Here is a 13,031-nt window from a genome sequence, read left to right as displayed (position 1 = left end):
GGTCCCTGAGCCCTAAGAGGAGGGAATTATGGAGACATCCTATTTAGGACTGAGTGTTCCAAAGTTTCTCACTCTCTGCACATTGTCCAGTTCTGGGTCTCTGTATTTGTTCCCTTATACTTAAGGCATAAGCTTCTCTGATGGTGGCTGAGTAAGACTCTGAACTATGAGTATAGCAGAATGTCATTACTACTAGTAGAACAGCAGTTTTCTATCCAGACCATGTCCTATTTAGTCTCAGGTTCTTGGCTACCAAATTAGTGTCAAGCATGAGATACATCTCATAGATAGACCTTAAATCCAAACAGATAGTTGTAGGATACTTCTGCAACTTTTGTACAACGCTTGAAGCAGTGTATAATGCAGGCAGATCACAATTGAAGTTTTAAGATTTTGTAGCCTGTTGTTTATATTTCTCCTCCAATATTGTGTAGAGTACCCTATGAACACTACTCAGTAAGGGTGAAGGCTCTAGGTAGGCATGAACTTGACTTCTCTCTATTCAAAGTAATATGTAGGTGTTCTTCTCAACAGAAGAGCCTGACCTTCAGTTTGTAAAGAGCAACCAATAGAGTTGACAATAGCCTAGGGGTTTCCATGAGGCCCCTTTGACCAACAACTCAATTAGATGTAACCCATTCCTGGCACTGGATGTTCCATGGTGATGAGAGATGTCTAGTTGGGTCTTTGTCTCCCTTGTTATTTGGTGATTCCATTTGGATTTCTTTAATATATGTGTATACTGTCAGAAGCCCCTACTGTATTAGGTTTCCATTCAACCCTTCAAGTGACACTTAGTTTTAGCTCTTCCTCCTCATATTTCCTCTAATATCCCTAGTTTCCTTCTTCCTTTCCATTTAATCAGCTTCTTTGAAGTTGGTGCTCACCCTCATCTATCCATACCTATATATTCTATTTTCCCTTTCTTGGTTCTTTCCCTCAGCAAATCCTTTACTTCATATCTTGCCTTTGTGTGTATACATATTAGAATCTACTTATGAAATACTTAAAAGCTAATATCCACGTATAAGTAAACACATACCATATTTGTCCTTTGGGGTTTAGATGACCTCACTCAGGATGCGTGGTGGCTCCTCTTTGTAGTCTACTTGACTACAGCTAGAATTAACTAAAACCCCAAATTGGACTCTTACACCTGCTAGGTAATTTTTGCTTAATTCGATCATTTGAAGTGGGAAGATCCACTTCAGACTCAGACCTTTGAGAAAGGAAGACACACCTTTAATCTAGATATTTAAACTCTAATCAGGGACACACTTTCAACTGGAAGCCTATATAAAGGACATGGAGCTCTACAAACCAATCAGCCCCAGTGGCACCAAGGACAACCAGAGCCATACAACCATCATGCACTGATTGGGAACAGGTAAGTCTCCAATCTCTGGACTGGTCATCCCAGTTCTCTAGCCCCTAGGCCCCATGGGCATATTCTGTGCCCCTCACCCAAGCCAGTGCAGCTCCAGAAACCAGGCAGTAGCCTCCTCCCACCCTTACCCACTTGCCAACCATACCCTGCACCACCAGTGACCACCAGAGCCATATGCCCCCTCCTGGACCAATTGGGAAGAAGAACAACCACAGGAACCAGAGGCCCTACTTGCACCAATTGGAAGAAGAGTGATATGGAGTTCCACCTGTTCAGATTAAGGGAAGAAATTGGTAGATGGCAGTGTAAGAACACATTAAACAGCATAAAGAGCAATATGGTACCACCAGAACCTAGTGATCCTACAACAGCAAGACCTGAACATCCCAAAGGAGATGATCCAGAAGAAAATGACCTTAAAAACAACTTTATGAAGATGATAGAGGCCCTAAAAAAATGAAATGAAAAATTACCTTAAAGAAATGGAGGTAAAAACAAACAAAAATTGGAGGAAATAAAGAAATCTCTTAAAGAAAGTCAAGAAACCCAAGTAAAAACAATCAAATAGGTAAAGGAAACTGTTTGAGACTTGAAAATTGAAATAGAGGCAATAAAGAAAACATAAAGTGAGGGAATTCAGGAACAGGAAAATCTGAGTAAATGAACAGAAACTATAGAAGCAAGCATAACCAAAAGAATAAAAGAGATGGAAAAGAGAATCTCAGGTGTTGAGGATATGATAGAGGAAATAGATTCATCGGTCAAGGGAAATGTTAAATCCAGCAATGTTTAACAAAAACATCCAGGAAATCTGAGACACCATGTAAAGACCAAACCTAAGAATAATAGGGATAGAAGAAGGAGAAGAATTCCAGCTCAAAGGCACAGAAAATATACTCAACAAAATTACAGAAGAAAAATTTCGCAACCTAAAGAAAGACATGCCAATGAAGGTACAAGAAGCATACAGAACACCAAATAGACTGGACCACAAAAATTCCCCTCACCACATAATAGTCAAAACACTAAACATACAAAATAAAGAAAGAATATTAAGAGCAGAAAAGGAAAAGGGTCAAGTAACATATAAAGGCAGACCTATCAGTATTACACCTAACTTCTCAGTGGAAATTCTGACAGCTAAAAGGTCCTGGACAGATGTGCTGTAAACACCAAGAGACCATGGATGCCAGCCCAGACTACAATACCCAGAAAAGCTTTCAATCACCATAGATGGAGAAAACAAGATATTACATGACAAAATCTGATTTCAGCATTACATATCAACAAATCCAGTCCTACAGAAAGCAATAGAAGGAAAACTCCAATCCAAGAAAGTTAGCTGCAGCCACCAAAACATAAGGAAAAGATAGTCTCACACCAGCAAATCTCAAAGAAGGGAAACACACACTACCACCAAAAGTAACAGAAATTAACAATCACTGGTCATTAATGTTCCTTAATATTAATGGACTCAATTCACCTATAAAAGACACAGGCTAAGAGAATGGATACAAAAACAGGATTCATCCTTCTGCTGTATACAAGAAACACACCTCAACCTCAAAGACCAAAATTACCTCAGAGTAAAGGGTTGGGAAAAAACTTTCCAATCAAATGGACCTAAGAAACAAGTTAGTTTAGCTATCCTAATATCTAACAAAATAGACTTCAAACTAAAATCAATCAAAAGAGATGAAGAAGAGCATTTCATATTTATCACAGGGAAAATCCATCAAGATGAAGTCTCAATTCTGAACATGTATTCCCCAAATACAAGGGCAACCATATTTGTAAAAGAAACATTACTAAAGCTTATATCACATATCAAACCCCACACACTAATAGTGAGAGACTTCAACACACCACTCTGAACAATGGACAGGTCTGCCAGACAGAAACTTAACAGAGAAATAAGGGAACTAACAGAAGTTATGACTCAAATGAACTTAATATATATCTACAGAATATTCCACCCTATCACAAAAGAATATACCTTCTTCTCAGCACCCCATGAAACCTTCTCCAAAATTGACCACATACTTGGTAACAAAACAAATCTCAACAGTTACGAATAATTAGAATAACCCACTGTACCTTATTGGACCACCAGGTCTCAAAGTTAGATTTCAACAACAACAAAAATTACAGAAAGCCTACAGACTCTTGGAAACTGAACAATGCTCAACTGAATCACCCCTGGGTCAAGGAAGAAATAAAGTAATTAAAGACTTCCCAGAATTCAACAAAAATGAATGCACAACATACTCAAACTTATGGGACACTATGAAAGCTGTGCTAAGAGGAAAGTTCATAGCACTAAGTGCCTACATAAAGAAGTTGGAGAAATCACAGCACAACTGAAAGCTCTAGAACAAAAAGAAGCAAACTCACCCAGGAGGAATTGATGCCAGGAAATAATCAAATTCAGGACAGAAATTAATGAAATAGGAACAAAGAGAACAACACAAAGAATCAATGAAACAAAGAGTTGATTCTTTGAGAAAATCAACAAGATAGACAAACCCTTATCCAAACTAACCAAAAAGCAGAGAGAGAATATCCAAATTCACAAAATCAGAAATGAAAAGGGGGACAAAATAACAGACACTGAGGAAATCCAGAGAATCATTAGGTCATACTTTGAAAACTTGTACTCCACGAAATTGGAAAATGTAAAAGAAATGGACAGTTTATTTTTCATAGGTACCATATGCCAAAATTAAATCAGGATCAGATAAACAACTTAAATAGAATTATAACCACTAAGAAAATAGAAGGAATCATCAAAAGGCTCTTAATAAAAAAAAGCCCAGGGCCAACTGGTTTCAGTGCAGAATTCTACCAGAATTTCAAAGGAGAGCTAATTCCAATTTTTCTGAAATTGTTCCGAACAATAGAAACAGAAGGAACGTTGCCAAACTCTTTTTACGAGGTTACAGTTACCCTGATACCCACACAACATAAAGACACAACTATGAAAGAGAATTACAGACCAATCTCCCTCATGAACATTGATGCAAAAATTCTCAATATAATATTGGCAAACTGATTCCAAGAAAACATAAAAACATCATCCACCACGATCAAGTAGGCTTCATCCCAGAGATTCAGGGATTGATCAACATATGAAAATCTGTCAGTGTAATCCACCATATAAACAAACTGAAAGAAAAAAAAACACATGATCATCTCATTAGATGCTGAAAAAGCCCTTGACAAAATCCAACATCCCTTCATGATAAAAGTCTTGGAGAGATCAGTGATACAAGGAACATACCTAAACATAATAAAGGCAATATGCAGTAAGCTAACAGCCAACAGCAAACTAAACAGCAAGAAACTCAAAGCGGTTCCACTAAAATCAGGAACAAGACAAGCTGTCCACTCTCCCGATATCTATTCAATTCAGTACTCAAAGTTCTAGCTAGATCAATAAGACAACAAAAGGAGATTAAGGGGATACAAAGTGTAAAGGAAGAAGTCGAACTTTCACTATTCGCAGATGATATGATAGTACACATAATTGACCCCAAAAATTCGACCATTACTGATAAACACCTTAAGTAATGTGGCAGGATACAAGATTAACCAAAAAAAAAAAAATCAGTAGCCCTCCTATACACAAATGATAGATGGGCCAATAAAGAAATCAGAGAAACATCACCCTTTACAATAGCCACAAATTATTTAAAATATCTTGGGTACCCCTTACCATACAAGTGAAAAGCCTATATGACAAGAACTTTAAGTCCTTGAAGAAAGAAATTGAAGAAGGTATCAGAAAATGGAAAGATCTCCCATGCTCATGGATAGGTAGTATTAACATAATAAAAATGACAATCTTACCAAAAGCAATCTACAGATTCAATGCAGTCACCATCATAATCCCAACAAAATTCTTCAGACTTGGAAAGAACAATACTCAACTTCATATGGAGAAACAAAAAACTAAGATTTCTGAAACAATCCTTCACAATAAAGCAATTTCTGTAGGCATCACCATCCCTGACTTCAAGATCTACTATAGAGCTCTAGTAATAAAAACAGCTTGGTATTGGCATAAAAACAGACATGTGGACCAATGGAATTGAATTGAAGCTTCTGATATTAATCCATACACATGAACATATGATTTTTGACAAAGAAGCCAAAACTGTACAATGGAAAAAAGAAAGCATCTTCAACAAATAGTGCTGGCATAACTGGATGTCAACATGTAGAAGATTGCAAATAGATCCGTATCTAACACCATGCACAAAACTCAAGTCCAAGTGGATCAAAGACCTAAACATAAATCCAGATACACTGATCTTGATAGAATAGAAAGGAAGTAGCCTAGATAACATTGACATAGGAGACCACTTCCTAAATATAACAACAGTAGCATAGACATCGAGAGCAACAATTAATACAGGGGACCTCCTGAAACTGAGAAGCTTCTATAAAGCAAAATACACAGTAAATAAGACAAAACGACAGCCTACAGAGTGGGAAAAGATCTTTACCAACCCCACATCTGACAGAGGGCTGATCTCCAAAATATATAAAGAACTCAAGAAATTAAATAGCAAAATAACAAACAATCCAATTAAAAAATTGGCTACAGAGCTAAACAGAGAATTCTCAGCAGAAGAATCTCAAATGGCTGAAAGACATTTAAGGAATTGCTGGACATCCTTAGTCATCAGGGAAATGCAAATCAAAATGACTCTGAGATACCATCTTACACCTGTCAGAATGGCTAAGGTCAAAAACACTGACGACAGCTTATGTTAGAGAGAATGTGGAACAAGTGTGACACTCCTCCACTGTTGTGGGAGTCCAAACTTGTACAGCCACTTTGGAAATCAGTATGGAAGTTTCTCAGAAAATTAGGAATCAGTCTACTTCAAGACCCAATGATACCACTCTTAGGCATACTCAAGGGATGCTCAAGCATACCACAGGGACACTTGCTCAACTATGTTCATAGCAGCATTATTTGTAATAAGCAGAAACTGGAAACAACCTAGATTCCCCTCAAGGAAATAGTGGATAGATAAAATATGGTACATTCACACAATAGAGTATTACTCAGCTGTAAAAAAAAAAAAAAAAACTATGACATCATGAAATTTGTAGGCAAATGCATGAAACTAGAAAGTATCATCCTGAGTGAGGTAATCCAAACTCAGAAAGAGAAGCATAGCATGTAGTCACTCATAAGTGGATAGTAGATGTAAAGCAAAGAATATTCATACTAAAACCCATGCCTCCAGCGAAGTTAGGAAACAAGGAGAACCCTAAGAATGATGTATGGATCACATTGGAAAGGGGAAACAGAGGAAATCTTGATGAGAAAACTGGGGATGGAGAGGAAATAGAGGGGAGGGGATGGGGGTTGGGAACATGAGGAAACAGGATGGTCGAACTAGGGGAGGGATGGAGTTGGAGAGCAATGAAATAGAGATCTTGATAGAGGGAGACATTATGGGGTAAGGGAGAAACTTGTTTCTAGGGGAATTCCCAGGACCACAAGGACAAGCCCAGATTAGACTACTAGCAATAGTGGTGAGGGTGCCTGAACTGGCTTACCCCAGTAATCAGATTGATGAATACCCTAACTGTTATCATAGAACTTTCATCCAGTAACTGATGGAAGCAGGTGCAGAGATTCACAACTAAGCACCAGGCCGAGCTCTGGGAGTCCAGTGGAAAAGAGGGAAGGGGATTATATGAGCAAGGGGTATCAAGATCACGATGGGGGAAATCTACAGAGACAATTGACCCAAGCTCAAAGAAACTCATGAACTTTAGACCTACAGCTGTGGAACCTGCATGGGACCAGACTAGACCCTCTGCATATGGGAGACAGTTGTGTAGCTTAGTCTGTTTGAAGGGCTCCTGGCAGTATGATCAGGATCTATCCCAGGTGCATGAGCTGGCTTTTTGAATCCCATTACCTATGGTCAGACACCTTGCTCACCCTTCAAAAGCTGGGGAGGGGCTTGGTCCTGTCTCAACTGAATATACCAGGCTTAGCTGTCCCTTCATAGGAGAACTTACCCTGTTGGAGAATGGGAAGAGGGGTGGGAGGAGCAGGAGGAGGGATGAAAGGGAGATATGTGGTCGGTATGTAAAATGAATAATAAATTAAAAAGAACATTAGCATGCAGCAACAATTTGTACCACTGACAAATTGACGAGCACGGCTACCTCAGTTAGTTTACATAGATGTCTACCTTGTCTTTCTCATTAGGAACCTTAATTGGTCCTTTCTCTTCTTCTTCTACCAAAGTCTCATCATACACATCATTCTGGAAGAAGGGACCAAAGGGAGAGGACCAAGTAAAAATAAAGCTATTCAGTGGAACACTGGCTGTAGTCACTACGTCCAGGGGTTGAGCTGCCCATTAGGGAAACACTGTTTTCTGATTAAACCCAGAGAAGACATAATGATTCAGAAGCTCTCCTTGGAAATATAGACACTATTTTCCAGAAACCAGCTCCCTCCCCCATTTCTCCAGTTTGGAGATGGCATTTCATTGTTTCAGTGAGAGCACCAAAGAGGTTCTTCTTTGGGATGGAGTGGGTTCAGGGCATTATTAGTGGCTTAACCATATTCAGTAGAATCCTCTAACCCTCAGAGATCTTCCACACAGCTGAATCATGCCCATATCCAACCAAGTTGTTCCACACAGTGATCCCTTTACCTAGCAGAGTAGACTGCAGGTGCCTGCGAATTTCAGATAGTCCCATCATGGGAAAGACTTCAGAGGCAGTATATATTTGGGCTTAAAAGTGTTTCTTTAATATACATTAATGCTTAAAGGTCTCCACCCTGACACATACTTAATTCCTTGTGTTGTATTTCACTTTAATAACAAACCACTCACCTTAGGGTTGGTCTTTTGATTTATGCCAGTTTCATTTCACCAACACATTTGTCTGCCATAAGGAGTTGGCACTATCTGAACACATCATCTTTGCATGCAGAGCTTAGGATGTGAACACCTTTAAGGAAGGGAAGACATTAGACAGATAGAGGAAGATACAAGCTTCAGACACAGCCTGATAATCAAAGGAATATTTTATTTTAAATGAGTAGAATACTACAAGAATATTGTGTAATGTTAGTAAATTTGAGCAAGGAGTCTTCTGGCACATTTTGCAAACACCAGAGCTCATACTTCAGGCATTTTGATTGGCGTGCTTGGAAGTACCCTGGGCATTCAGGTTACTCTGTAATTTCAATGACCTGATCTCAAAGAGGAACATAATCATAGCAAAGAGTGACAGGGTGGCTGTCAGGACCCCTATGGGGAACACATGAGTGTAGTGTTTTTTGATCAGGTCTTCTTTCCTAACAGGAAAGGTGGGTGGAAAATCAAGAGTGGTCTCACCATAAAGATCTACTACATGGTTCCAGGTCACAGAAAGAGTTGTGCAAAGGCTGCTGAGAAGCAGAATTAAGACACAACACTTGTAGCAGAGTATCTGAATCTCAGGGACTGAGGCTCTGATAATGCTAACCCTAATAGCCGCTGAGCTAAAAATCACCACCACGGGTTTTATAAACATAGCCAGTAAGATCAGGATCTGTGCACATCTAAATTCAGGTGAAATGGTCCAGGTCGAGTTGACAGGGCTGTGCACCAGAATCCTGGTCACAGAACCAGAGATGTTAAACTCCTGATGGTAATAAGCTCCCCAGTGTCCGATGTACACAAGCTGAACAACCTTGTCGTCAAATTCCCAGAGGCGCCAGTATCGGCTGCTTTGGAGGATTATTCCAAACCCCAACGACAAGAGGCTGCAAAGGAAGCCAGTCAGTCTGAAGATCCATTCCTTCACCCGTGAAAATCTGTAGATAAGATTGAACAAGTATAGAGTAAATCCAGAAACACAAATGCAGAGTGATAAACAGAGTGAATGAATCATGGTTTACAGAGTACTAAATACTCATACCTTGCCCTTGCTGTCTCAATGTTGTACTTATGTATAAGAAGCCTTTAAATCTATGACTGTGGCAGGAGTTCCCATTGTAAGATGTTTTGGACAATAATTTCACAATATCCTTCAAGTGCTGCTATATTCCTGTTTGTTGACTTGGAATTTCAATACTTGGAGTTAAAGGTGAAATACTAGTTTTCAGTGTCATTTAAGGTAATTCTAACTGCACTCCTCTTTGCATAACAGAACAATTGTAAATAACTTTAATGAGTGTTCTGGGGAGAAGAATGCTCAAGTTATTGTAGTGGATTGTTGCATGATCCTTACACAAGCATTTTAATGTGTATAACCCTTGAGAAGAAAGAAGCAAAAAGGAAAATGATACAGATGGTATGCCCATTTATGTCAAACCAAAACATATCTGACTTCTTTTTACTTATTTATTTATTTATTTATTTATTTATTTATTTATTTATTTATTTATTTATTTACTTACTTACTTATTTACTTATTTATTTATTTATTTATTTACTTATTTACTTATTTATTTATTTTTGAGACAAGGTTTTTCTGTGTAACAGGTCTGGCTGTTTTGGACCTCACTCTGTATGCCAGGCTGGCCTTGAAATCTCAGGTTTGTCTGCCTTTACCTCTGGATTGTATACCTGACTTCTTTCAATATCCAAAGATATATGAACATAAAAGATGAACAAAAAAGGAATGCTAAGTAGATCAAGAGTGTTAGAACAGATACTGTCATAATTCTTTACATATTTTCCTAAATGGTATTCAATTCTATAGAAAGGTATGTGTAATATTTTGTAATTAAAACCAGCATGAACACAAACTTTAACTTCTTTGTGTAACTGGATGTAGATATAGCTTTTGGTAGATTACTCATTATCCAGTATGTGTGAGGTGCTGAGTTCATTTTCCATAACCACAAAACTATAATATGTATGTAGAAGATGAGGAATCATGGATATGCAAATTTTTGTATCTGCTAATATATTCAATATTGCACTTTGAGAATATTGACTTCATTTGGGTGCAACATATAAAGTATCCTGAGGTATTTTGGTTGAGCCAATGTCATCTTTGACACAAAACTTACACTTCACATTAACACTTTGAAGGAACTTATTTGCATCTTCTCTAAACTCAGATCTTTGAGTGTAGCAATAAGGAAAATGAGAAAATCATGATGAGTGGTCCTGAAGAGTTATTCAACAAAAGGAAAGAAGCAATGTCCTTCAGTGATTCCAGTATGTGCATATGTCATTGCCATTGCACATGCAGAAGGTTAAGGTATTTTTTGTGTATTTTTTATTAAAGAAAATTTTTTAATTCATTTTACATACCAACCACAGATCCCCCTCTCATCCTTTCTCCTGCTCCCCCTAAGCCTTCCCCCCCCCAACCCACCCTTCATCTCCTCCTCCAAAAATGTAAGGCCTCCCGTGGTGTGTCAGCAAAGCCTGGTACATTCAGTTGGGGCAGTACCAAGCCACTCCCCCCTGCATCAAGGCTGAGCAAGACATCCCACCATAAATAATGGGCCCCAAAAAGCCAGCTCAGGCACCAGGGATCCTGATTCCACTGTCAGGGGCCCCTCAGACAAACCAAGCTACACAACTGTGTCCTGTATGCAGAGTGCCTAGTCTGGTCCCATGCAGGCTTCACAGCTGTCAGTCTAAAGTTCATGAGTTTCCAGGAGCTTGGTTCAGTTGTAGCTGTAGATTTCCCCATTATATTAACCCCCCCTTGCTCATATAATCCCTCATCTCTCTCTTCAACTGGACTCCCTGTTTCTCTTCAGATGGTATAAATCTTTCACCTTTTACTAAGGGTCTTATAAATGGAATCTCCTTGCCGGAAAGCATTATCCACGAGCTACCTGCTGTTCCATAATCTCCTATGGAATGTGCTTCTTAAAATGGTGAAGATTGTAGACTTACTGCTTGGGAAATTACATCAACAAGATCAGTTTGCAATTGATGGTGGCTTGGGTATCACCATGAGCTCTTTCTTGCCAAGAGAGATCTGAGGCAGTGACTGCAGGAGCAGTATGCGTCAAAGCAAAAATGAAAGCAGGAGGGAGAATGATTTTGTGCCAAATGAGCTAGCTTGGCAGGATGTGGTACTGCCCTTGTCTGAACCCCCAAGAGTAGACACAAGTGTTTTGTAAAGAAACAAGTAGAAATCCTTCATGTAGCATATGTTATGTTTTTACCTTTTTGTGTTAGGGGCGAAGTGATCCATTTGGAAGATGACAATATCACAAGTCTTCTTCTAATTCACAGGAAATACTAATTAGAGAGGGAGTCACATGAAGTGGTGAAGCACCTGAGTAAAAGAAGTCCTGTTAGGCACATGTTTCTGCTCAGAACAACGCCTTGTTGATGGTTGGGCTCTCAGAAACTTTTGAATTCACAGCACATGTTTTACTTAATTAGGACCTATGTTAAACACTTCAGGATATTAGTGACCCTTGAATGATACCCAGACAATTGTTATTCTCATTTTATACATAGGGAAATACCAGAGACACTAATTCCCATTCACAAACTTCAGTGAGGTACACAGATAAATGGGCAGTGTAAACACTGGAGAGTTATTATTCCCTTGGGTCTTCCTGTCACTTATGATGTTCAGAAGGATTTACTCAAATGGAAAACATGTACAAAAATACCCTAATCAATATGTCAGAGACCTTCTTTGGCATCTTATGTCTTAAGATCTTGAAGCTGATTAATGAAAACAACATGGAAAATATAAAATTCTTACCTTTTTATCTCTCTTCTAGGAAATTCAAGTGTTACTGACTGCCAAACTTAAGTGAATTATACGCATTCTTATGTTTCCATGACTACAAGTGCTATGTGGTTGGTCATGGGCAACAAATGGGTTCCAATGGGGACCCATGAAATGTCAGAGTGAAGTCTTTAAAATTGATTTCTTATTAAGTGACGCATCAAATAGCCAAAAACTATTCTTGATTGTCTACTTGATAATATCTGGAATTAACTAAAACTCTAATTACTGGGCACACATGGGAGGGATTTTTTTTTCTTAATTATATCCTCTGAAATGCAAAGACCTACTTATAGTCCAGATCTTCCACGTGGGAATATTCACCTTTACTACATATCTTTCAAGATGATAAGATTGACCTTTAATATGGACCACAAATTTGCATGTTCATATTTGTTTTTTTTTTACTTCTTGTTCTCATTCTCACTATAAAGCCCATTCCTTCACTGCTATAAGAACTTACACTCTTCATGATTCCAACATATACTGAAGACCAACTGGGATACTCAGCCTTGTTGACTGAACTATTGCTGGATTCTTTGACCTTCTGTTGGCAGACAGCCACTTTTGGACTAGTTGCAGAACAGCCTGTAAACCATTATAATAAATCACCTTCATAGATAGATATATAGACAGGTTTATTGATTGATACACAAATACAGATATAGATAAAGATATATTTTATAAGAACAGAACCTCTAGAGAACCTTGGACAATAAACATCTTAGTATTAGAAGTTGTCCTAGAGCAACAGAAATATAAGGGTGAATTTTTTGAGTATCTGGAATAGGCTTTCCAATTTGTCAAAACCTATAGTTACTGAAACCTCTGAAGTTACTGACCTTTCAAGGAAGCTCAGAGGGAACCAAAAACCCATGGTGTGAACATAAAGAGA

General features: G+C 38.5%; 1 protein-coding gene across 1 annotated transcript; it reads right to left on the bottom strand.

The window, feature by feature from the left end:
* Positions 1–8,441: 8,441 nt before the first annotated feature.
* On the bottom strand, positions 8,442–12,188 carry LOC131899157 (uncharacterized). The gene is made up of 3 exons (XM_059250546.1): positions 12,110–12,188; positions 11,556–11,668; positions 8,442–9,233 (listed from the first exon to the last, which is right to left on the bottom strand). Exons 2-3 carry the CDS (start codon positions 11,582–11,584, stop codon positions 8,561–8,563), a joined length of 702 nt encoding a protein of 233 aa, XP_059106529.1. The 5' UTR covers positions 11,585–11,668; positions 12,110–12,188; the 3' UTR covers positions 8,442–8,560.
* Between the last annotated feature and the right edge of the window lie 843 nt (positions 12,189–13,031).

Source organism: Peromyscus eremicus, chromosome X (genome assembly GCF_949786415.1).
Source record: "Peromyscus eremicus chromosome X, PerEre_H2_v1, whole genome shotgun sequence".
Classification (NCBI taxonomy): Eukaryota; Metazoa; Chordata; class Mammalia; order Rodentia; family Cricetidae; genus Peromyscus; species Peromyscus eremicus.
This window is presented reverse-complemented; position numbering and strand designations above follow the sequence as displayed.

What these genes read in the sequence shown, in the direction of transcription:
- LOC131899157 (XM_059250546.1), bottom strand. Translation starts at nt 11,584, where the DNA reads ATGGATCACTTCGCCCCTAACACAAAAAG. An exon ending in TTCGCCCCTAACACAAAAAG is followed by an intron (nt 9,234 to 11,555) that starts GTAAAAACATAA and finishes TCTTATCTACAG; the next exon opens with ATTTTCACGGGTGAAGGAAT.